Source organism: Diorhabda carinulata, chromosome 10, assembly GCF_026250575.1.
Source record: "Diorhabda carinulata isolate Delta chromosome 10, icDioCari1.1, whole genome shotgun sequence".
In the NCBI taxonomy this organism is placed as follows: domain Eukaryota; kingdom Metazoa; phylum Arthropoda; class Insecta; order Coleoptera; family Chrysomelidae; genus Diorhabda; species Diorhabda carinulata.
The window spans coordinates 4,005,388-4,032,241 of NC_079469.1; the positions used below are offsets into that span (position 1 = coordinate 4,005,388).

Sequence of the window (26,854 nt, forward strand, 5' to 3'; positions counted from 1 at the left end):
ACGTCTAATGAATGGTTAAATACGTTCTATAAGGCTGTTTTCACAATAAATCTTTTGTAGTCGTCGCTGTTTATTCCAAAATTCAAAATTGGTTCGGCCTTGGAGTGCAGCAATTACAGAACGGTTTGTGTCAGAAAAGGGAACCAGGGAACAAATATTAAATATCAAACAACTTATTGAAAAGGCTATAGAATATTCCAATGTATCTATTTTGTTCCAAAAAGCTTTTGATAAAGTTAACTGGAGCTATCTTTGGACCATAATAGAGGAAATGGAAACGCCAAAACACCTGGTCATGTCAAAGGCTCTATATGAGTGGCAAGACACTGATCATAGCGTCAACCATACTAGCAATAACAGAAATGATAGTTGATAGACAACTCAAAACAATGCTCCAGGCAGAAACTGCAGGCTGAGATGTAAACAATTTCAACTATCTTGGTTCCTTTTACTGTTTCAGTACCTGGATCATGTAGCTAGAAGATCAGGAACAATGAAACGATTAATCATAGAAGGGAAAGTAGAAGGCAAACGCTCAAGATGCAGATCTCCAACTAGATGGATAGACCAAACAAAACCCTTAATAAATATGAGACTGCATCGTGCCAAAAAGATTGTACCAGATACGCAAGCATGGAAACAAGTGTCGAATCAAATATAAATGGTGTCACTTCATCGTTTGGAGGATAATGGAAAGAGGAGGAGTCATCACCGACTATCGCAGTCTTGAGAGGTTGTGGTAGCCCAACATGCTACATCTTCTGATTAGCGTCAAGCTCAAAATGAGGTTATAATCAAATGGTTTTAGAAAAAACACTTTGGTGCTTGTAAATTAGTATATTTATTTTATTATTTTTAAAATTTTATCCATCACTGTCTAGATCTCCTTTTTTAACAAAAGCTATTGTATTTTAATAACTTGTGTACGTATATTAGTCCTACAGGCTTATCTGGCTCTCGGCTTCGAGTTTTTTCATTCTTTCTTTTTATATTTTGTCTCATTTTGCTAGTCCTTCACTTCCACTGTCCTCAAATCGTATCTAACCCATTTTCCCTTCCTCTTTCTATTCTTTTTTCTTTCCTAATCAAACAAAAAATAGGTGATATTGTAAATTCTATATTCTTTTTTCTTTTAAAAAACAACAAAACTCGAACTAATTTAACGGTTTTGTTAATACTAAATTGAAAAATATATTGGGTGAGGTGAAGGCCGCTAAATCGGATGTGTTCGTGATTGGAAATTGGCAAAGCTTCCAAAACTATGAAATTATTGCCGCATTTAATTTATAATTTTCGTCGTACATTGCAAATATCTTCCGGCCGACGGAAATTCTATCGATTTTTACTATAAAAAAATATCCAATGGCGCGGTCGAACTTTAAATCCTACAAAAACACACACAACGTTCCATAGAAAATACCCAGCCGCTTAAAAATTTTTATCAAGCGAAAATGGTACTGTGAATTATTTCTTCGATGTTTATAATTGTAGTTTAGTCCCAATTAGTCCTGTGAGACGCAAGATTGTGCTGTGATTTATACTGATTTCATTCAAATCAAATGGATTTTGAACCAGAATCAAAAGATGGGACATACTGTATCTATAAAAGATAAAAATATAGAAAAATGACGTGGAACCGATAAAAATAATTTCATTTTTGGTGGAATTTCATTTTAAACAATGAAAATTACGTTATTTCAGATTGTTTGGTGGAATTTTACCAGAATGATATGAATTTTGAACCAGAATCAAAATATGGGACACACTTTATCTGTAGAAGCTAAAAAGAAATAGGAATGTCCCTGGAGCTTGGAAAATGCATTCAATTTTTAATGGAATTTTACCGAAAGAATGAAAGATGGGACATACTGTATCTATAAAAATTCAAAATATAGCAAAATGGAAATAAGTTCATTTTTTGGTGGAATTTCATTTCAAACAATAAAAATTATATTTTTCAGATTTTTTTATGGAACTTTACTAGAATGATATTACTTTACTGAAATGAGATTATTTTTGATAGAATTTTATTTAAAACAATGAAAATTACGTTTTTCCCCATTTTTTGGTTGAAGTTTTCTAAAATCATATGAATTTTGAACCAGAATCAATAAATGGGACAAACTGTATCTGTAAAAGCTAGAAAACAATAGGAATGTCACCGAAACTTGAAAATAATCAATTTTTGGTGTAATTTTATATGAAAGAATAGGAATTACATTCAATTCAAAAAGATTTTGAACCAGAATCAAAAGATGGGACATACTGTATCTATAAAATCTCAAAATATAGAAAAATGACGCGGAACCGATAAAAATAATTTCATTTTTGGTGGAATTTCATTTTAAACAATGAAAATTACGTTATTTCAGATTGTTTGGTGGAATTTTACCAGAATGATATGAATTTTGAACCAGAATCAAAATATGGGACACACTTTATCTGTAGAAGCTAAAAAGAAATAGGAATGTCCCTGGAGCTTGGAAAATGCATTCAATTTTTAATGGAATTTTACCGAAAGAATGAAAGATGGGACATACTGTATCTATAAAAATTCAAAATATAGCAAAATGGAAATAAGTTCATTTTTTGGTGGAATTTCATTTCAAACAATAAAAATTATATTTTTCAGATTTTTTTATGGAACTTTACTAGAATGATATTACTTTACTGAAATGAGATTATTTTTGATAGAATTTTATTTAAAACAATGAAAATTACGTTTTTCCCCATTTTTTGGTTGAAGTTTTCTAAAATCATATGAATTTTGAACCAGAATCAATAAATGGGACAAACTGTATCTGTAAAAGCTAGAAAACAATAGGAATGTCACCGAAACTTGAAAATAATCAATTTTTGGTGGAATTTTATTGAAAGAATAGGAATTGCATTCAAATCAAATGGATTTTGAACCAGAATCAAAAGATGGGACATACTGTATCTATAAAAGCTAATAATATAGAAAAATGACGTGGAACTAATGGAAATAAGCTCATTTTAGGTGAAATATTACTGAAAGAATAGGAATTTCATTCAAATCAAATGGATTTTGAACCAGAATCAAAAGATGGGACATACTGTATCTATAAAAGATAAAAATATAGAAGAATGATACGGAAATGAGATTATTTTTGATAGAATTTTATTTAAAACAATGAAAATTACGTTTTTCCCCATTTTTTGGTTGAAGTTTTCTAAAATCATATGAATTTTGAACCAGAATCAATAAATGGGACAAACTGTATCTGTAAAAGCTAGAAAACAATAGGAATGTCACCGAAACTTGAAAATAATCAATTCTTGGTGGAAGTTTATTGAAAGAATAGGAATTGCATTCAAATCAAATGGATTTTGAACCAGAATCAAAAGATGGGACATACTGTATCTATAAAAGATAAAAATATAGAAAAATGAAGCGGAAATCATGGAAATCATTTCATTTTTTGATGGAATTTCATTTTAAACAATGACAATTACGTTTTTCAGATTGTTTGGCGGAAATTTATTATAATGATATGAATATTGAAGCAGTAACAAAATATTAGACATACTGTATCTGTAGAAGCTAAAAAAAATAGGAATGTCGCTGGAGCTTGGAAAATACATTCAATTTTTGCTGGAATTTTACCGAAAAAATGAAAGTTGCATTCAATTCAAAAAGATTTTGAACCAGAATCAAAAGATGGGACATACTGTATCTATAAAATCTCGTTTGGACCGAGACTCTCTCTATAGACGCATCCTGAAGATACCCTGGACTGCCAGAATCACCAACGACGAAGTACTAAGACGCAGCGTTGGAGAATTGTTTCATGTTGCAAGGAACAGAGACGTGAAAAAATATGCATCCACCAGGAGTTTTGGCGATGGAAAACGTTCAACGTGGTATTGATCAGTAAACGTGATTAAAGATTCTCGGGTCTGGAGATAGCAGCTCAGATCAATGAAAAGGAGATTGAGAGACGCTGGGCTTTTTAGAAACCTTTTTAAAACGTCAAAAATGAGGTTACGTTGAGATAAATAACATAAAAATTGGAGGTATGAAGAGTAGGATAGAGTTTTATGGAGTAATGAGTCAAACTTTAATGTTAGTCCTTTTAAATGTTTAGTCAGTTTCTTGGTCAAACTAACAGTTTCCGTTTTTGAAGAAAAAGAATAGGTTACACTAGATAACAGTCATTTTTTTTATCCATTAAGGTGAATTTGTCCAAAGAAAAAAATCTATCATGTCTGGTTCAAGAAATATTTACAAATATAACTGAAATTTTATAGATATTTAAATTGGTTTCTCTTATAATAGACCATCAGTAATCTTCTAACATGTTTTCATCCCAAAATCCTTAATTTCGTGAGTGCAAAAAAATGTATCTTCAAAAATTTTCTTATAAATCGGTTATAATTTTGTAATTTTCACTTTTTATTTGCCAAAAAAGTTTCCACAATCATTTTGAATGACTACCAAGCAGATTGTTCATTAACAGATAAAAGGCTTTTATAATTTTATGTATGTGAGGGCCAAAAACTCTCTTCCAGTTCTCCCTCCGCAATATTTGGGAAGATTTTTCGTGTAAAGGGGATAGAATGATGTTATTGGGATCTACCAACAGCTCGCGCTTAATGTTCATTGTGCCATGAATACTTTTTTCGAATAGACCATTCTTTTTTTACACTTTGATATCGTTTCGCTTCACTTTTCCACAAACAAACGAAACAACAGTACTTTGTGTAACCACCCTACAACCCCAATAATATATTGATGACCTTGAGGTCGCCGCACATTTTCCATAGCAGTTCTTTATACTTTACACATCGTTTCACAAATCGTTGCGTGTTCTATTGGCAAGGACAGTTTTTTATGACTCTTGTATAATAAAAAAGGCTGTTAGATCATATTTCGAAAAATATATGATTAAGCGCCGTCATAGTTTTAATTCATTGCTCAAAAAGTCCCGGGATATCAGTATATTATCAATAGTCACCTTCTGTTTTAAAAAATTCTGAGTGAACTTTGCTTTTGTTTCTGGAAAACGTTACTTTTGTAAGAAGTCCTGTTTTAGATCTTGATAATTGTAAATCCCTTATAAAATTATTCGAATCGGCTTTGTTAATTAAATGCGGAGTGAGAACTTATCAGAATCACTAAAAATCAATTTGAATTCAACTCCATTGTCACCTAGTACTAGAATTACCGGCACCAAACCAATAATAAACTATAACACCAAGTGGGATCAAAACATAATCTAGAGAGGAACTATCGCCAACAGGAGATCATCATCCTGTCCGACAGTCAAGCAGCCATTAGAACTCTAAGCTCCAATATCATAAAATCATGGACCCCTCTGTGGCATCAGCTACAGACAATGGAAGAATCATTAGAGAGGAAGTTGATAGGAGCGAAATCAATTATTGGGACGACCTACAGAGGCTAAGACAGGCGAAGACTCTCCCTGGAAACTCCTCAACAAGCACCTGAAGACGTTGAAGACACATTCTCTCGAAGTTTGAAACACTAAGGAGTTCCAGAGCACTAAATTTGGGTGCGTATTAAATAGTAGACCATCCCACGTTCTAAATTCTTTATAAGGAGTGTGATTGATGAATCAGCTGTAAACACTGGATTCTCCAGTATCGCTGCAAGAAAGGGGGATACCATAAATCCTTTGTGTCGCTGTGTATACGACACCCCAAAGCTATACATACATACCAGGACATACTGGTGAACCAAATGGAAGGGAACGATGACCACTAGAGAAAGACGATTCTATTTCCCAAAATACAATGAGTCATCCACTTTTTATTTTAATTTGCAACAGGAAATCAAAAATAAAGAAGATATACACTTTTTAACGAGTCGACAGTGTGTCTTCTCTTTTTTGAAAATATAAACTATCCATAAACGTAACAAAAACAATCAGAACTTTGTTTACACTTTCTACTAGAGATTTAAATCAATCTGAACCAAGATAGTTGTCGTTTGAAGCGAACGAATAAACAATAAACCGTCATCACCACGTTAGGTAGTTAAAAAAACATTTGACTACAGGAAAAAACTGTGACGTGAGTTATCTCAACCTTCTGGACGTCCCAGGAAAAGATAAGCGAAATCGTGAGCCTTGCAGTATATAAAAAAACTTTTGTTCCAAAGATTGTGACATTAATTAAGTATTTATTATTATTTCCTCCGTTTGAAATTTGAAATTAATAAATTTTTATCTAAAAAACGGATGTTAAAGTTCTCATAAGTTAATTGGCGCAGTCAGTAGGATGTCTGGGAATTAATCCAACTTGATGTCTTTCAACGGTACACCAGGTTTTAGAGTTGCTCGTGGTGTGTCTGGATGTCGGGAAGAAGTATTAGTTGGATGTGTTTCTGATCAGGGCCTTCGATTAAGAAGGTACCTTTCAGCTTTTTCGCTCATCTATCCGTCGAAGTTTCAATTCACGACGCAAGAGGGAGTTAAATTGATAGCGATAGAACCACAGGAGTCTAGGAAGTTGTCCGGTGATAAAATATTTCTGCCAACACTTGTAGGTTTAAGGAAAGTGGATTAACATATTTATATACATTTATTTTGGGGTTAAATTTTGTAAACTAGTGTTTCCAGTGAACAGACACTTCATGACGCGAGTTTAGATTCAGTCACTGAAGATGATAATTTGGTTAACGAAATGCGCGTCGAAGAGTGTAATTATAAGTGTTGGATACTAGTTTATGTGAATTTCTGTGAAAAATTCTTGCTACGATTATTTTTAACATGAAAATTTTCCCGAACGCCTGTGGCAGTCCGAAATGTTGGGAGGAAATTGTTGATGTGGAAATAAAATGATTTGGACAGCATGCTATTTTCGTTTCGGTTAGAAGGGCACTTAATTTTAAACGGAGATGTCGTGAGTTTGAATTTTAAGTACACGACAAGAATACGACGTGTATTATTTGCAAAAGATGATGGATGTATCTAATATCCGAATAATTATTCAACAATTTTTTTATTAACGTATTCCAAACAATCGAAACTGATTATTAATTCATTCTTAACAAAAATATTCACTTTTTAGAATGTTTTTTTTATATATATATAAAACCTTCCCCGATATTTCTGTCGAGATAAACCTTTTCAACATAAATGTTCCATTAAAATTAAATCAGATTTAGTTTGGAAATGCTATAGGGCCCTTTGGGGAAACGTTAAAATTCCGCCAACAACCAAAGCAAGGGGTACGAAATGTTGGTAAAATGTCATACGTCTAAAATTTCACAAATTGTGGCAGTTTGTCAGCCTATTTATTATTCCGCCCATCCACGTAAGGGTATCCTTACCAGTAGCGCCACTAAAAATAATAATTTGTACACTTTTTATACACTAAGTCAATTAGTTCGCCCCATTTTTTGAAATGTTATGTTCGAAAGAAAAATTGAAGTTGCAAATGAAATCATCACTGAATAAGTCGTGTGATTGACAAACAGATGGCGCTGCCATTGTCAAATCCATATGACGTTTGCGAAGTACCAACTTTCAAAAAACTATGTGTAAAATTTCATGACATTTCGATTAGTCAGAAAAAAGTGACTGTCATTCAAGTGCAGCTTCTTTTCGTATTTTCAAAAACAAAGGATTTTTAATTTATCATTGCTTCTCGATGAAAAAAAATAATGTTCCAGCTCAGCAATGACTCAAAAGTGTTATCGGAATCTGCTTTATCGAAAAGAACTATTTGTTATTAGTTTGCTGAATTAAAACGCGATCGTATAGACACCGATGATGGTGAACGTTCTGGTCGTCCAAGGAACTCCAGGAAAAATCAAAAAAGTCCTCAAATTGGTTTAAATTAATCGAAAATGTAAATTGCATGAGATAGCTAAGGCCATAATGATATCAGAAGACAGTGTGTTTAGAATTGTGCATGAAATTTGATCTTGAGAAAGCTTTTTTCAAAGTGGGTGACCCGTTTACTCAGAGTCGATTAAAAACAACAAAATATTGATGATTCAGAGCAATGTTTGGACATATTTATACGTAATAAGTCAGATTTTTTGATCGATATTTGACAATGGATGAAATATGGATCCATAACTTCACTCCGGAATAAAAACGATAATCAAATGAATGGACTACAGCCGGTGAACCACGTCCGAAGCGTCGAAATGCACAACACTCAGCTATAAAGATAATGGCTTCAGTATTTTCGATGCGCATGGAACATTGTCTATCTCCAAAACCAACAATCAAATCAATCAAAAATAAAGGAAAAACGGCCTCGTATATCGAAGAAAAAACCCAAGACAATGCACCGATTCACAAATCGATTGCGACGATGAATAAATTGAACTAATTACACTTAGAATTACTTCCTGATCCACCGTATAGTCCAGAATAGGTCCCCAGTGACTACTGGTTATTCGCTGTTCTTAAAAAAATGCTCGCTGGTAAGAAATTCAGTTCAAATGAAGAAGCAATTGCTGAAACTGAAGCCTATTTTGAGACAAACGACAAATTTTTCAGCAAGCACGGCATCAAGGAGCTAGTGAAGCATTGGAATGATTGTATTGATCTTGAAGAAGATTACATTGATGATTTGAATCGATTTTTGACAAAAAAAAAACTGTTTCAGTTAGTCACGCGGCTTATTGAAGAGTGATGTTTTTTAGAACTTATTATGTTGATAAACTCCTTATACTAATCTTTTATTAGCTACCTTAAGTTCTACAGGAGGAATATGAGCATAAAACTCCACTTCTTTCATAGGCAACTGAAGAGGTTTCCGGAAAATTTAGGAGATTTGAGCGTGGAGCAGGGAGAACGTATGCATCAGGACATACGCGTCAAGGAAATCGCCGTAAGGTTATTTAGGATATAAATATGTCTTTTAATATAACATATCATATAATGTATTCAGCAACAACGAAAATTCCTTTGTCAACTTTATATAACAGCTAAATGGATATAGAAGAATCAACAACCATTGCTAGGTAAAATGTTTCACCACATTTCCACAAGAATTTTGTACGTTTATTAATGTAATCCTGTAAAGGAGAAAAAATCTAAATTAAAATGCTAAAACCAAAACGGATTTCTTTTCAAACGCAACCAATTTTCCAAGAATTTCCCACAATAGGCGCGGATAATATCTAATAAAACTTTTCACAACATTGGCATCACTATATACAATAAATCAAAGTGCAGCTTTACTTTGATTAAAAAAGCGAGCGTAGTGGGGAATGTTAACAATTTTTAAATAGAATTATTTTAACGAAAAGAGAGAATTCTGAATGAAACTAAAGATGTGAACGTTCTGATTCTGATTCTCTTTTAACTGAGCATAATTAGCACGATTGGAATAATTGGAATAATCATTACGAGGAATTTTCTTGGTTATACGAGGGTCGCTAATCAAGTTTACATTATTTTTCAAAATATTCTTCATTAATATCAATACGCTGCTGCGTGCGTTGGAACCTATTTATTGTCGAAGCATTTTTCCAATTACATGTGATTTGAATGCATCAAGCCCTTCTTCAAGTGTACAAAAACGTTAACCTCGCAATTTATTTTTGATCTGCGGGAATAAGAAGGAATTTTTGAGTGCCAAACAAGGACTATACAGCGGATGACCCAACAATACGATGTTTGACTGTTTACTGATGTGTGAGAGCTCGCATTGTCAGGATAAAAAATGATTCTTCTTCTACGATTGGTTACCCTTATTTATTGAGCACTTCTCTCAAACAAATCCTGGTGTCGCAATCAGATTTGACCGTTCTAAGTTGCTCTAATGGAACTGAGACGACAATTTGCTTCGTAGTGCTTCGTGCGCTAACAATTTTTATTGGATTCGGTTCGTCTTGTTATTAAGGTTCGGATTCATGTGCATAAATCCATGATTCGTCGCCAGTCATGATCTTATAGACATCTTTTGAATCGATAAGAGCTTTTTTTGAGCGATTAACAAATTATGCGGTATCCAACTCGAACTAATATTTTTGACAGCCAAATTTTCATAAAATATTGAATGTATGCAAGTGGAACTAATGCCCAAGTATGCCTCAATCTCACGGTATGTTACATGACGATCTTGCAATAACAGTTCACCCACAGCATCGATGTTTTTTGGTCCATTTTTGTCGACTGTTACGAAATTCATCTTGTAGCGAAGTGCGACCACCACTGAATTGGGAAAACCAGCGAAAAACGGTGACTCGGGATGGTGTTTCATCACTAAAAGTCGAAGCGAGTTGATTGGCGCACTGGTATTGGGAATGTTCATGATTTAATTACATTTTTTGACCAAAATGTATGGTTCAAATATCTGTGAACGTTCTGGGTACGTTCACCATTAAAAATGTCAAACTTTAAGATGTCAGATTTGACATATTCACGTCAGCGCTGCCATATCTCAAAATCGACTACAAAAACCAATTTTAAAATATTTAGAAATAAAAGATAATACAATATATTTATAAAAACAATAAATGCAATCATAAGAAATAACCAAAAATCAAAAGGCTTCTCTACAAATGTGGGATTAAGACAAGGGGAAAGCTCAAGTTCCTTATTTGCACTGTATCAAGTAAAAAAAAATGTGTAGGACATTTGCAACTACAAAGAATTCAGAAATTGCACTTCGAATTGATTCACCACCCATTCTATTCACCAAATCTTGTGTCCAGCGATTTATTCCTGTTCCCTCACCTTAAATTTTCACATATAGGAGAAATATTTTCATTAGACAAGGACATGTAAACGCCTATTTCGGAGAGAAAGGCGGTAACTATAACTTGGAAAGGTTAAAAAGGTTAGGGGACCGTTTTTGGTCGTTCGTGGGGTAAAATGAATGAGACGTTGAAAATTATGTGAATAATAACTTGAATCCTACGTATAAATAAATTATTTTTATCCCAATTTTAAAATCCAAGGATCTTTTTTCCAGGAATCTATGGTATACTGCGAAAAGTTTGCAAGTAAATATTTGTGATATTGGTACAAGTTAATAAATGTGTAGTACTCCATTTTATTTTATTTCGATGGAAAATTTATTTAAATAATAACAAAAACTTACAATACAAAACTTGTGCTCCTTTTTAGGACACTCTATCAGCTTCATAAGAGTTTCGTTCAAACAAGGAGTTATAGAACCAACTCCTTCGTTATACATCCCGCATTGAAAACACTGCAAACCCAAAACAGTGGCCACAAAACAGACAAAAACCCCGCCGAATAAAAAAATTTTAAATCCCATTTTTTCTACTTTAAAAAAGTTTTTTAATTTTTCGATATTTTACTATGGATGAACCGGTCCTGTCTAGGAGATGTTTTCAAAGCGCGGTCCAAAATTGAACTGAACTCCTGTAACGGCAACAACTTCGGAGTTTGGAGAGTTGCGTCGTATATAGAGAGACAATAAATTACGTTTAAAGGTACTTAAGATTAATAAGAGGAACAAAAATTTCCAGATCATTTTTAAATAATGGCTAATACGAATATTAATTTGGATAATCGATATTCTGAATTCAATTCATTAGGTTTTTCCAACTTTTCAGCCTTTTTTTATTAATTATTAACATCATTCGTTAAAAAACTGGTGGCGTCCAATTTAATATTAATTAATTGAGACCGAATACCACTCCCTAAGGAAGTCTCCTATCGGAAAATGAGGTTATAAAATTCGAAAATTTCAACAATTCGTGAGATTCTTCGGCACTGATTCAATACAACGTAAATACGTAAAATGATTGTAGTAGAAAAATGAAAAGCGTGAATGGGATTATAAGACATAATAGTTGAAGTAAGTGCTGCTATTGAAATTAGTTCACGGTATTTTTTCATCTCACCTCGTATGTTATAAACTGAATTATAGTTCAATACGTCAAATTGTATATTTTGTTTTTATCGACCATATTTTATTTAATAATACTGAATTAGAATTCGTAATTTTACGAATGTTTTTGTAGAAAACTTATCGGATCGGATGTAATCATAAAAACGAAAAAAATAATGCCTTATTATTCCTTTAAGGTATTTTTTACAAACGATTTCCGTTTTTTTCGTGAATTTTACGATTGCAAATAAGACGGATGATATGAAAATCCGTAAAGTCGGAAAAAAGCAGTATAATATAATAATAAAATACAGGCAGTTCTAAAGAAAAAAGTTGTTTTCACTAGTTTATGGCTCAATATTTCTTTTCGTAATATCCTTTAAAAATATTTCATAATAAACCTTCGAAAATATTTATAAAAAAATTTACACACCTAAAATATGTGTTGATATTGATATTGAAACAATAAATTCCTATGAAATGTTATGCAACCAAAATTAAAGATTACTATTAAACTAACAAATTAAATATCTAATTGAAAGACACGGGGGATTTTTTCGGGGATAAAAAGTTTTAGGGAGAAAATGAATAACTTCTTTAATCGGAATTTTTTCGCTTAAGCAAACTAAATAAAATTTAAAATGTCTAAGTTTTGGAATTCTATGAAAAGTAGTATGTCGCCCTCTATCCGTTTCATCAACTTAGTGGTATTATGTTTAAATATCAGAGCAAAAGTAATTTTTTATTAAGGAAATTTTATATGTATTTTTTGTTCTAATCGATGCATTCATGCTTTTTATATTCATAACTAAATTTCATCACAAAGAAAAACTTACTTTATCTTAGTGTTAATCTAGAGGATTTTAAAATATGCTTAGGGAAAAAAATTTCGACCGATTGGCATCACTGGTACTCATTGTCAAGCATCTCGAATTTTTAAGGTTATATTGAAACTGTCAATGACACTATTGTTTTATTACATTTTGTTTTTAAATAGTTTTTGATTGAAAAAAAAAACGCTTTTGTAATCTATTTTTTGTGATATATCTAAAGTGTGAAGTAAGATTCAATTATTTTTGGCGTAAAAAATTGTTTTGACAACCTTAGAAATCTCTGTAATCACAAAGAAACTCCATAAAAAGCCCAACTGAAGTGGAAGTGAAAAAAATAGTTAAGAGCACAAAGTGAGGTCAAAAACAAACTCAAAATGTCATTTTTGGGCCGTATACTTTATTTTCAGCGAGAAAAATAATTACCAGTAACGATGATTTACATTAAAGTATTTAATATAAAAACCTTCATACATAATGGTTGAAAGGAATAAGATTTTTTAGATTTATATTCAATACATTGATATACAAGGTTTTACTAAATTGACGCAAATTGCAGGAAAGAGCCATCTTAATTTCAAACAAGCAATCACCTCCTGAATTTTGTCGTATGAATTATCCAAAAATGAGGAGGATAAGGTAAAAAATAATAATGAGGATGTTATTTTTATAATTTTTTATTTTTAAAATTTGTAGTATATGAATATAAATAATTGTTATTAAAACTTATATTTCAACTAACCTAATTTTAAATAATAAAGTGTTTATAAAATGAAACAAACATCTTAATATTTAATTTCCTATACATTGTTTTAAACTTTTCAAAGAATTATTATACAATGTTATTTTTTTTAGCAAGAATTAATGTTGATATTTCCATCATTGCATGCATTATATTTTAATTCAGATTATCGAGTGTCAATACAAAATTTAATTTGCATTTTCACAAGCATCTATCCAATCATTATACACATCAACAGGTTCTGATAAGAAATTTATAGTTGTCTGGAAATCTTCCAAACATACTCTACATGTTATTCTCGCCGTACTTCGCCCTTTATCCCTGTAAAAAACAAAACTTGAATCTATACCACCTTTCGGTGGCCTAGGAATTACGAACAATGAACCAATCTACTAGCATTCGTTTTTCTATCATATTCATCAACTTCAAACTTCACTCAAATAAATGAAGAAAAATAATAGAATAAATTAGGGCGAACAGCGTAAGAAATCACTTTCCAAATAGCGTATCTACGAAATTGTAGCTATAAAACCAGAAGCAGCGGTATATATAACACATTATTTACAAACATTACCATACATGCATAGGTTGAAACTTACATTTTCACATCACAGGATTTTTCGTGGTTACAGAATGGGCAATTAAAAAGTATATCCAAAGGTTCAATGGCTTTTCTTTTCGCTGGAGGTTTCCTTTTTGACTTCCTACGACCCATTTCAATATTAAATGAACAAAACTAATATTCTCTTTATTTGGCTGTCAAAAAGTAAATACATCAAACTGTTTACAACATTAATTACAGAAGTACGTTCAACTGTGCACTAAAACGGACAAAAATAGCACACTCTGTCATGTATTGTGTGCTCTGAAACATACGCTCTTTTAATAAATTATTTATTTATATATAATCGTGATACTAAATTCCTAACAATTAAGGAATCAATATTGTAAATAATAATATCACACAGTTTTTGTATAAAATTTAAATCATTTGCAATTTTTTTGAGATGATCACAGAACATATTTTTTCTGTATCTGTCATTTGAAAACTTCAAACTCCAAAAACATTCTAACCTTACTATATAAAATGCATTTTAGTTTATCTTTGAGGCATATGGTTTTTATATATATATAAGAATCAACATAGATAGGTGATAATTTGTATAAATGATTGAAAATGAGTTTTTCACAAGAATTTCAAGTAGTCGTTTTAGCAGCTGGTAAAGGTTCCAGAATATCGGAAATAACAACGGGAAAACCCAAATGCCTTCTACCTATAGGACCTAAACCACTTGTTTGGTACCCTTTGCATAAATTACAAACATCAGGATTTCACGGTATATAAATGTAATTATAATATGTATAGTTTGTGCGAAATTAACAAATTTTAGAGGTAATCTTGGTGGTGCTTGAACATCAAAAAGGAGAAATCCAAAGTACTTTAGAAAAAAGTGATTTAGATATAAAAATAGATTACTTTTCAATAAGTGAAGATGAAGATTTAGGTACTGCTGATACTTTGAGACTGATTCAAGATAAATTGAAATCTGATGTGTTAATATTCTCTTGTGATTTTGTTAGTAACGTTAATTTAAATGGACTTTTGGATGTGTTCAGAGCAAATAACGCATCGATTGCTTCTCTGCTAATACATCCTCAGAATACTGAAAACATTATTGTACCAGGCCCAAAATCTAAACACAAACCAGGTATTAATAAAAATTTAAATAAATTAACTTCTTAAACTTGATAAACATATTTCAGAAAGGGATATTATTGGAGTGGATGCGCAAACAGGTAGATTGATATTTCTAGCGTCTGCTAGTGATTTTGAAAGTGAATTATCTCTACCAGTATCCCTTCTCAATAAACATACAAAAATTAAAATTTATACTAATTTGATAGACTCACATGTATACGTACTTAAAAACTGGGTTATAAAATATTTAAAGAGCGTTGATAATTTTACATCATTGAAAGGTAAATGTTGAATATTCATTAGATTGTTGGGATACTATAAATTTTCCTTTAGGTGAATTTCTGCCACACATAATCAAAAAACAACTATGGAAACCTACAGATTTATCAGATACAAAAGAATCCATTTTAAACACTAAATATCCTGATGATATATTTTCTTTTGCTAAAGAAGACAAATTGGAATTGACTATAAGAGAACTATCGGCTTTTAACGATCATATAGGAGATTTAAAACCAACTTATCATGGGGATTCAATAAGGTGTTTCGCCCATATAGAACCGAAGGGTAATTTTGGGGTGAGAGTGAATACTTTACCTGCTTATTGGTCTACAAATGCTAAGGTATTTATAATATCTTATAGAAAAAATGATTTTATATAGATGTTAACCAATATTTTGTGGGTTTTTTCTCTAATAGAGTTTTTTTTCTTGTTTTCACTTTTGCTCCTGTTCCAATTGTTTTCTCAGCCTTAGAAGCTTATTTTAGTTTTCCAATATTAGTGAGGATACTCAATTTTAGCTATGTCATCCACAATCTCTTTAATCTTCTTCTGGTTCAGCTTTTGGTAGATCTACTGCATCCTGATGTTCTAAGGGATGTTTACATTGTAGTCTTATTAGAGAAATCATTGAGATTATTCTGATCAATTAAAGAATTATCCTGTCGTTGTAAAAACCAATTAAATATCACTTTAGTTAGAAACTCAAGTGTTTCCACAAAACATTTCGAAATTTTGTATTTAGTACCAAAAATTTCATTATTTTTGTGATAGTATAACTTTAAATAAGCAAATTTAGAAGCTAAATTAGTTAGAAAAATGATGCTTGTGTTTTAGTAACTGATATTACCTTATAGTTAACATTTACTACCCATAGATAAAATCAATTTGATCAAAACAAATATCGTTGATCAATTGAACAATTTGTTTCTTTTATATAAATTTTTAGATAATAGATCTTTGGAGTTCCTTGACACATTGTAAAGAATTAATATTAAAATCACCAAAATCAACAATTGTGTCTAATCAAGTAGATGATAGGTGTATTATTTGGGAAAACGCCAATCTCACTGAAAAAACTTCTTTCAAAGACTCCATTATCGGAGCTACCAGTGCAATAAAAAGTTTTAGCAGAGTGTTCAACAGCATTGTGATGAACAACGTTACTATACATGAAAAGTAAGTCAAATATTAAATCTGGAATTGAGTTTTTTGATAATATGTTTATTTACAGAGTTGCTATCGAAAATTGTATAGTTTGCGATGGTGCTACAATTGAAAGTGGTTGTAATCTGAAAGGATGCCTTATTGGCAGTAATCACGTTGTTGCAACAGGCTCTGAACACATTAACGAAGTTTTAACCGAATCCGATAGATTGATGGAATTTTAAAAAAATTATAACTTTTGAAAAAACGATTTCCCTTTTTATTTTTATTCCTATTACTTTGAGGGTGATAATGTACACATTCTATTAAATTTTTGTGCCTCTAATGAAATTTTTTCTCATAAACAATTAAAGAAGTATATTGAACATAATTTTAAAGCATTTTCCCAATCCCATTTTGAAATAGACCAAAAAACTGTTTAATGCCTCCCATTTCTACAATTATATCAATCACGACTTATTCTACAGAGACAATGAACATAACAAAAAAAGAAGTTGAAATGATGCTTAAAATAGAAATAAAAATTATTGACCTGAAAAAGAAAATGAAATATAGAACAGGGACGAAAGGACATGACTTATTCAGAACAAGAAGTGCTGGAGGTACAAATTATGGTAGAGATAACAAAAAAAAGCTAAAGAGAGAAGAATGGGATAAGAATGATGGTGGACGCAAGATTGAAGAAGAGTCCAAGGTGATGAAGGAATTTGAAAAAATGGCTATGAATAGGCAGACATGGAAAGGGATGGTAAACAAGCTGTAGGTGTAAGAAGCTGAGGACTGTGCCTCCCTTGAAAAGAGCTCCACAAAGGTTGTACCATTATATATCAATAATAACATTGAAATGACGTCGAGAAAGTATCTAAAGACTCAGATAATTGATATTGTAATTTTAAATAATTATTGATACTAAAATTGGTAAACACCACAATTTTGAGTAGTTCAAATGCACTACAACTAACAACTAATGATTAGTTGAGGGAACAGTTTCGATAGTAGGCCAAATGACCAAAATTACAAGCCATCCACTCAAATCGCCAAGAAAATTTGTGCAATAGAAAAGTTTGAAGTTCACAGATACCGGTGAGTTTTTAAATCAATAGTGGCAAAGCTGGTAAAATCAATTTAAATTGTATTGAGGAAAGAACAAAACTAGAATTAATACAGATAATTTACACTATAACAAATTCAACTTTGATTCTTGAATATTCTACTCGCATTATTCACTCTAATAACGCTGAGGCTCATATTATAAACTTTATCTTCATGTATTACACAAATCGCAATATTCTAAATATCGTTGATTCCATTTTCATTCTTTCGAAAACTGAATTTTTGACATAATATCGTTATCACAGACCATGTATTTTTAAAAGTTTCACGATAATATTTTTTGTTCTGACGAAATTGGCGGTACCTAATTCATAATTATTTATGTTATTTTACAATAGGCCATACCACTACGTTGAAACAAGTAGAAAATTTTCAAATTTATCTTTTTTATGACTCAAAGTTCGTATATTTTGTTTAAATTGTATTTCTAATTGAATATTGAAGTTAAATTTAGTACGTAGTATGACCTAACCTCACAAGGGTTATAATAGAACATACCTTAAGGGTATACGAAGTTTTATCTATAAGTAAAAATACTTTGCAACAGTGCTATCTAGAATGTTAATTTAATTATATTGAAACTATTTATTTTCGAAAAAGAATGATACTATAGGTTGGAGTGGAAATTATTATTTGTATTAATTTGTTTCCTTATAACCATACAAAATATGATTCTGCTCTCTAAAAACTGACTAAGTGACAGCGCGATGTTGCCTTTTACAAAACAAACCATGGTTGCTGGAAATCAGCTGTAATTGTATATTAAAAAGTTATTTTTGGAAAACTAATCTCAAATCTTATAAAACAACAAGATATACTTTAGATTTTTTCATATACTGTGAATTTTTTATAGTTTTAAAAATGTAATTTTTACATTTATATTTTTATTATAATGAATAATCATTAATACTAAAATAAATAGAGGGTCGAGTCTCATTTATAACTGTTTTTTCAATCAATCTTTATATACACTGTTATTTAACCAACAAAATGTATTGGAAAATGATTGAAAAAAAATAAACAAACGATTTTTCGATAATGTATTTCTTGTAATAAAGAAAAACAATAAAGGTATTTTCAAGCATTATTATTATTATCTGAAATAGCTACACATTTAAATCTTATGTGTAGTCCAAAGCAAATCAATTAATTTCATCTTCCATTTAATTGAAACTCCTCTTGTATACGTCTCATCGTCTCTGCAGCTACATCAATGTATTTCGTCAAGTTTTCAGTGAACCATCCTGTAGGAAAAATGGGAAACATCATTAAGGTTCCGGCTAATATAACCAAAGGCCAAAGTATGGAAAATATGAATTGTATAGTTTTCGTTATCACTACCCATCCCCCAATGAAACAGAGGAAGGCTATTATGGCTATTTGCGTATCTTGAGTGGTCAAAACACGCGAGAGACTTTTTACTACATTCTCCATGTGTATTTTCAAAATTGTTACTAATAATTTGAAATCTTTGACGTCTCTGCCAAATAAAATCAGTGGCGTATTGAAGTTCATTATTATTGAAATAATTTATCAACAAGATCTCGAAGATTATTGTTAATAGTGTTATATAAATAAATAGGAACAAAACACGTAATTGGCCACCATAGCATCAAATAAAATTTTTATAAATATATAAACTAATATACTAAATATACAAACTGTACAATATTCGTTATTACTATCCAAGCAGCTAGGAAACAGAGAAATCCGATAATTATAACTTGGTTTTCTGGATCTGAGAAAACGTCGTCCAATTTTTTCAACAAATACATTTGTGTGTTTATCTACGCTCTTCACTTAAATTTCTCACTGTTATAAAAGGATAAAACATTTGACATTGGCACTCTTTAATTATAATGACGTTTTCAACGGGCCCATAGACTACTAATGCGAGATCCAAATTTCGCTGGATACTACCCTGACGTCGAAATTTACAGTCTGTGTTTGGTGCATAGATATAATATTAAAGATATAGAGAGCGACATGTAAGTGGGATTGTATTATCGGAGGATAGAGAATGAGCATTTGGTTTACCATTCTATATCTCTCTCTACTCGTTATTGAAATCAAAACTTTATTTTCTTGCTTTGCCGTTTCCACCAATCGCAACGTCATCATGATCCAATCAGAATAGGATGGTGAGAGAGATATAGAGTGATACACATATATGTAATACTATGGAATACGTAATACACTCCATATGTAATACTATTATAGCATTGTATAAAGAATAGGTTAACCTTATTAGGATATCATTTGACGGGGTGGACGCCACCAATAGATGGCAGTAGTGAGTTGGCGTCCACAGCACGTCTTTTCTTACTGTACGTCGTATCTTGAATTACGAGTTTTCTTAGTTTTGGTTGCCGAATTACTCCAATAACAGATGGCGCCAAAATTATTTAAAATATATTCAACCCTTAAGCTGTGTTGTAAAGTTTCTTATTTTGGGTGCCTATAGCAAAGTTGCAATTTGAGTTCATTATTGTATTGTGTTCGTTATGTTATTGTTGAGTTTCGTTGGTAGTGCATTTGGATTATTTTTTTATTTGACAATCTTTGAACTTGGATATATATTTCATTTTTAAGGTAAGTGGATATTATTACAATTAATATACATCATTACTCTCTTAGTTAATATATTCAAATTATAAGATGCGCTAGATCTATAAATGCTACAGCTTAAAATTTCGAAATAAAACTGTATATTTAGCGAACTACTTACTAAAATGTATTTATATTACAAATAATCACTTTTTCTTTTCAATTTTTTAGAAATGGCTGGAAATAAGTGTGTTTATTTCAAGTGTGGACTAAGTAAGAGATCAGATCCTACAATTAAAATATACCAATTTCCTGTGAATGACCCTACCAGATGTCAAAAATGGCTCATACACTCGGGTGAGTTATTCTTAAGACAATTATTTTTCATAAAGGGATAAAAAATAGTGAATGTGAATGAATGACTGTTTACAAATGGTCAATACTAATCATAAGTAGGTATTTAATTATCGTCAAATAAAAGGTAATTCGTCCAATAGTTTTTTTTGATAATGAGTTTATTTGTATTATGGTCACATTGCATATTAAAGGATTACAATGATTTACTACAGATTCCAAATCCATTTAATCTTATAAACTTATCAAAAGTACTTGAATCATACCTAAATTTAAACTTAGAAGCCACCTCTATAGTAAAGATAAACAGAATAGAATAAAACATTTTTGAAAATATTTCAAACTTATACATAAACACAACTAATGGAATACAAAGGACTGAACTTTAATATTTCACAAAAATTGAAATAGTATTTTTTTTATGTTTATGAACTAAGCACATAATAATAAGGTAGTGTGTCTGCGTGTTTAAATTTGGAAATTATTCTGTCAATGAGGTAAAAATTTCACAAGTTCAAATGTATATAGGTAGTACTTACTGTATTACATATACGAGAGAAATAACTCTAACTTCATACGTCAAGACCACGTGACCCAGCAACTATAAATGGTCTTGTGCATTTCAATATTTTTAATTTTGTAACAGCAAATGGAAAGTCAAGTTTATGAATCACCCTTTACTTCATAGATGATAATATATTCTAACTGCTATGTCTGTTTGATACAGGCCACCACGTTGGTAAAAAAGTAGTTGTCTGTTCCTTGTCAATTGTCATTTTCAAATGTTTTTGATTAGATGAAAACCAAGATTATATACTCGATAAAAAGGTATGACGAATATTGAACAAGCTGAGTTACTCCAATAAATTCTCACTGAGAGTAACGCATTTGGAAGCAGAACATGCGAATGTGGCTTGGAGTAATTTTTATTTCCCAGATAGTCGTTTATTTTGTTTAGATGTTGTTGTAGATATGTTGCTCTACATAAGAGTTTGTATGGTTTGCTAATATTGCTTCTTAAATGATGTCGTTATATTTCTACTTGTCGGGAGACCAGAAGTAAACAGTGAGTAAGGTTTAAGCACTTGTTTCTCTTTTATACTTCACCACAAAATATCTTGGAAATATAATTCTAATATGAGGTATATTGTGTGTGGGAACTGTTTCTGAAGTTAATAAAGTAAACTTGATATCAACCATATCGAAGACTTAGTTAACATCTAAGAAAGCTGCTACACTTTGTACTTGTTTGATAGTATGTTGTTGTCTAGATCCTAATTGGTGTTTTGTTAACATAATTTAATTTTTTCAGCAATTTGCTCAGGGTAGGAAGAAATTAGATAAGTCTGTAAGTAATGTTATTAGAAAATATTCTAGGTTTAGGGATAAGGGTAATTTAGGAATTATTTTCCATTCTAACAAGACTATAACTTTCCTAAGAAGTTCTTTGATAGTTTTTCTGTGTTATAACTTGGGGCTTTATTAGGATGTCTAATCATTGCCTTTGCTTCTTCTACTGTGAATGAAGAAATTTGTGCAGAATGTATTAAAGCAACGTGTTTTGGAGTAAAAAGTGTATGTATCTTGAAGAACTCTCTCTTTCATTGTTAATAACTGGTAAATTTCCATGTAGCTGCTGCTTTGTAGATCATTACCTAATTTTTTATAGATAATCGGGATTTTCTATCTTATCAGCTGATATAAATCTCTTTCAAACCCAATTATGTTTTCTCCAGGTCCAATGCTTATCTAGATATTTGACATCTTTCATTGTCATATAATTTGATTAGAATTTGTTTAGAGAGACTTCTGGACATTTGCCTTAACAGTTGGTGAAAGTTACCTTCATCTCTTTTGCTTTAATTTGTCATTTCTTTAACCAGTTTTACACCTTATTGAGGTGAGTTTTGGAACCATTGATATTCATACTAAACACACTGTTTACACTACACAAACATTCACAATTACACTGTCTGATGCACGTTTCTAAACTTCACCTTCAGTCTCTGAAGAAGATAACTTCGTAATAGTATAATTGTGTGTTGGTGTAGTGGTAGTGTAAACAGTGTATTCAAAGCTGTAGTGTACTTAATGCTACAGCAGGATTAAATTGTTAAGAGTGAAAAAATTACAAATTGTTTAATAAATGCGGCTTTTTATTTTATATACAAAAATACAATTTTAAATTCTAAATAAACTGACTCAACAAATATATATTTACAGTGGTATTACACTAAATAGACACATATGTGGTAAAATACTTAATAAGTAAAAAGATTGGAGACTTTTCGAGAAAAATTTTACAACTTACAAAATTTGGTAGACTCTATTTTTTTGTATATAGAGAGTGCAAAAACTCTAGTTTCAAATGTAAATTATATATCCTAGATGTTATTTTATGTTCCTCTAAATTAATTTACTTTTATTCAAAAGTTTTTTCCGTTGATGTATTGAAAAGAACATACATCGGATTCTATTTGTTGACAAATTTCAGAATAAATTTGAAAACTATAAGGAAAGGACAACTTTTTTAGGAAAATACTTTTTATAGCTTTTTAATTTAAAGAAAATTTGATGTTCGATTCAATTTTTTGAGCATATTTCCTGTAAATTTTGAAATTATGAATAAATTTCTTACAACAGAATAAAACGGACTATAGTTAACAATTTGTCATTGCAGGCTCATACAATGTACAAAATTTGCATGTAGTGATTTTGATATCCTTAAAGAACCGCTATCTTAAGAGAAATTTTTGTATAAAAGTAAATGAGCTTAAAAAGATTTAAAATCATATGTAGTTTGCTTTTAGCTTAAGGGTTTTTGAACACACTATATATTTGAAATAATTTTAACAATAGTAAAAGATTCATATAAAATAAAAAATTGATTATGTGAATATTTGAATACATCATTACAGTATACGTTGTTGTAAAATTATTCAGTACTGGATTGTGTGACTATGCTAGAAATTTAATTATTTTGTTCTTATAATAAAAAAATATGACGATATAACAGGGCTGAAAATATTTAAACAACGAAATTTTGTGTTTCTATTAATCAAAAAAGTTTTAAAACAAAGCATGAATAATGGAATTGAGTTTGACACCGTAATATCATCACACCAACACTAACAATTATAATATCTGATTATTTGAGGCTCAAACCAAATAAACCAGCAACTAATGGAGGGTCAAAGAACCAGATAGTGTAATTGTAGCAAACAGTGTGTTCACTACTCAAAAAATCAAACATTTCAGTTAGAATTCAAGAAGGACTAGAATTAGGCTCTAACTGGATACAAACTAACAACTATTAAGACTTTGAAGAACTAGAAAATGCATATGTGAGGGTAGTTGTAGAAAACGTGTGTTCAGTACCCAAAAATCAAAAGTTACGATTAAAATTCAAGAAGGACTAGAATGATGCTCAAACTGAATATAAACTAGCAATTAATGGAAGTTTGAAGAACTACTAAGTGAATATGTGAGTGTAGTTGTAGCAAAAAGTGTGTTCAGTACTCAAGAAATCAAATGTTATGGTTAGAATTCAAGAAGGACTAGAATGAGGCTCAAACTGGATATAAATTAGCAATTAATGGAAGTTTGAAAAACTTGAAAGTGTATATGTGAGTGTAGTTGTAACAAACTGTGTGTACAGTACCCAGAAAACCAAATGTTAGGGTTAGAATTCAAGATGAGAAACTAGGGATTCAATTTGAGACGAGGAAATTCTAGGTTGATATAAAATTAGTTTGTTGAGGGCTAAAGAAGAGTTATATGTATGGATATGAACAAAATATATGAATATTCATAAAATTAGTTGATTTTTGATGAAAGACCAATTATTTTGAATTTTTGTGTAGAATAAAAACACAAAACTCAATATTATTCCTTAAAAATATGGGTTTTTTATTGAAAAAAAATATCACTGTCATTATACTGTTTTGCCACACAAAGCCATGTCCAACTCGCCCAAGATTGTTCGAATAAGTACATAAAACAGGTATTTTTTTCATATCCTAATAAAAAATCTTTATTTTCAAATAATTTTTCCAGATTTAAAATTATTGTGAATATTTATATGCATCAAGTGGATTTTCTTACAATGTATCCTGATTTGGAGTTACCCTATTTCAATAAAAAAAAAATTGACAGAAAATAATAACGGAAAAATATGTGCAAGGAATATTGAATGCTATGTGGAATTTAGTACAGGCTAAAAATGATTATTGCTGAAAATTAAAGTTTGGAATTGAGGCACTAATGGTTGTTCCACAACTAAAATGTACCTTTATTAATTCTGATCTCAAAAAATTATTACATTTGTTTTTTATTCAGAAAAAAATGCTGCAAAATCATGTTTTATTATTAAAATGGTGAAAATCATTAAAAACTTTGGTATTTGAGATTTTAAAATACAGATTTTGATTCACACTGTATTTACAGGACTTTTAAAAGCATTTTAATGATCGTTTTGACCCAATAGAAAGTTTTAATAACAAAAACTTTTGTTTTTGACATTACAACTGTCCTAGATAAAAAATTCAATATATAGTGTGTATTAAAAAGTAGGAATTTTTAAATAATAATCGAAATGGAAGATTATAAAGTTAAAAAATTAGTTTCTAACGATTAAAATCCCACAATTTTAATTCACACTATATTTCCAGGACTTTTTGAAGCATTTAAATGATTCATTTGACCCAATAGAAAGTTTGGATAACAAAAAATTCTGTTTTCGAAAAATATAACTGTCCTAGATAAAATATTCAATATATGTATTAAAAAGTGGGAATTTTTAAATTGTGGAAAAAAATCCCGATATTTTGTAATATAAGAAAACCATAGTTTATTTTATAAATAAAATTAAAAAGTTTAATAAATAAAACGACTTAAAACCAGTATTCGGAAACATACATACACTAAAAAAAAAGTAGAAACTGCATTTTTGGATTGTTTTAAAAATATAAACAGTCAGAAGTGGTAGAAGAAATTTAATTACTGGATAATGGCAAAAGACGTAACTTTGTGTCGATAAAAATAAAAATCATTAATATATATATATATATACATACACTACACCTCATAGTTGATTAATTTAACTAAATTAATATTTAAAATACCTCCAAAAATATAAATTCCCTTATACTACCACGTCCAAACCATTTTATTTTCCTAAATCGCATTTTTTATAAATAGAAACAAAAATTATTTAAAAAATAAAATTCGATCTAATCTACTCGATTTTTTTGCTATTATGTTTTGCTATAGATTGTGTTACGAAACCTTTCGTGCTACCATTCGAATAGCAAGCTTCATAAGAATCCGTAAACTCCCCTTTGATGTAAGTATTGTTAAGAGTGCCGTTGCTGTTGGATTTTTTGATACCGTTGGAATTTTCGTCGTCCAAAATAGGCTGAGAAAAAGAAAAATATACATATAGAAATCAATTAATGGTGAAATTCTTAATTAATATTAGAAAAATTAATCAAACACGTTTTTTTTAATTTAAAATAATGATAAATTGATATTTTTTGCAGTTATTTTACACTTCATTATTATAACTATGAAAATCTTTAATAAAAATGAACAAAAAATTGTAAATGAAAGAAAATAGTTCTTGAAAACTAATATCCTGACATTTTAATCATAGTATTAATTATATTATATTAACTTCTTTCTGTTAATTTTAGATTAGATTGGATTTAGATTGTTTTGGCTTGGTACATATACCCGAAAATATATTATGTACCTCCAAAATATGTAGACTCCTCCTTAAGGAAACTATTTTTCTGGGGGAGACCCCTAAACCTTTAGTTGCTTTCGTGTCAGTTTGACTTGCTCATTGAATATTATCGTCTTAAAGTGGTTTTTGATACATCAGGAGATTAAGCACCAATTTAATGTCGTTTCGAGACACCCCAAGAAGTTTCTCATACTTTTTAAATGATGGTTATGAATCTTTTGGATTTTGTTAGCCCCATCTAATCTTTCAGCTATCCGTTGAGTTTAATTGTTGATGTGTCATCTAATGAGGCAACTCAGATTCCAAAAATGGAGTTGTTGCCCCTTTGGCAAGTTGTTTGCTTCTTCATCGCCTGGTAGGGTCACTTTCTATTCATAGATGCCTTAAGATGAAATGGACATAGATCCTGTGCTGTCATTATGGTTTTCTCGTAGAATCTGATGGTTTTAAACAAGAGATACCAATAATCAGTTTAATGTCGTTTTGAGACATCCCAAGAAGTTCCTCCAACGTTTTAACTGTTATAGTTATGAATCTATCGAATTTTCTTAGTCCTACAGTG

The 26,854-nt window shown here is 30.6% G+C and overlaps 3 protein-coding genes and 1 long non-coding RNA gene across 4 annotated transcripts in view; 2 read left to right on the forward strand and 2 right to left on the reverse strand.

The window, feature by feature from the left end:
• Positions 1 to 13,383: 13,383 nt before the first annotated feature.
• LOC130898777 (transcription elongation factor 1 homolog) lies at positions 13,384 to 14,178 on the reverse strand. Its single transcript, XM_057808284.1, has 2 exons — positions 13,986 to 14,178; positions 13,384 to 13,707 (listed from the first exon to the last, which is right to left on the reverse strand). Exons 1-2 carry the CDS (start codon positions 14,099 to 14,101, stop codon positions 13,575 to 13,577), a joined length of 249 nt encoding a protein of 82 aa, XP_057664267.1. The 5' UTR covers positions 14,102 to 14,178; the 3' UTR covers positions 13,384 to 13,574.
• Positions 14,179 to 14,448: 270 nt separating this feature from the next.
• Positions 14,449 to 16,902, forward strand: LOC130898453 (translation initiation factor eIF-2B subunit gamma). The gene is made up of 6 exons (XM_057807778.1): positions 14,449 to 14,723; positions 14,778 to 15,095; positions 15,151 to 15,366; positions 15,419 to 15,708; positions 16,315 to 16,544; positions 16,600 to 16,902. Exons 1-6 carry the CDS (start codon positions 14,564 to 14,566, stop codon positions 16,754 to 16,756), a joined length of 1,371 nt encoding a protein of 456 aa, XP_057663761.1. The 5' UTR covers positions 14,449 to 14,563; the 3' UTR covers positions 16,757 to 16,902.
• A 4,430-nt stretch (positions 16,903 to 21,332) lies between these two features.
• Positions 21,333 to 25,963, forward strand: LOC130898477 (uncharacterized). The gene is made up of 2 exons (XR_009059904.1): positions 21,333 to 21,612; positions 21,859 to 25,963. It is a non-coding gene; the product is annotated as an uncharacterized LOC130898477 (long non-coding RNA).
• LOC130898476 (elongation of very long chain fatty acids protein AAEL008004-like) overlaps positions 22,682 to 26,854 on the reverse strand; it is a 32,232-nt gene continuing 28,059 nt past the window's right edge. Inside the window, exon 8 of the mRNA XM_057807812.1 lies at positions 22,682 to 25,962. Coding sequence (XP_057663795.1) covers positions 25,783 to 25,962 — 180 coding nt within the window. The 3' untranslated portion in view covers positions 22,682 to 25,782. The remainder of the gene's footprint in view (positions 25,963 to 26,854) is intronic.

Coding starts and splice junctions, on each gene's coding strand:
- LOC130898777 (XM_057808284.1), bottom strand. CDS start 14,101: ATGGGTCGTAGGAAGTCAAAAAGGAAACCTCCAGCGAAAAGAAAAGCC. Junction 13,708..13,985: donor AAATCCTGTGATGTGAAAAT/GTAAGTTTCAAC, acceptor TGTTTTTTACAG/GGATAAAGGGCGAAGTACGG.
- LOC130898453 (XM_057807778.1), top strand. CDS start 14,564: ATGAGTTTTTCACAAGAATTTCAAGTAGTCGTTTTAGCAGCTGGTAAA. Junction 14,724..14,777: donor ACAAACATCAGGATTTCACG/GTATATAAATGT, acceptor AACAAATTTTAG/AGGTAATCTTGGTGGTGCTT. Junction 15,096..15,150: donor AAAATCTAAACACAAACCAG/GTATTAATAAAA, acceptor AACATATTTCAG/AAAGGGATATTATTGGAGTG.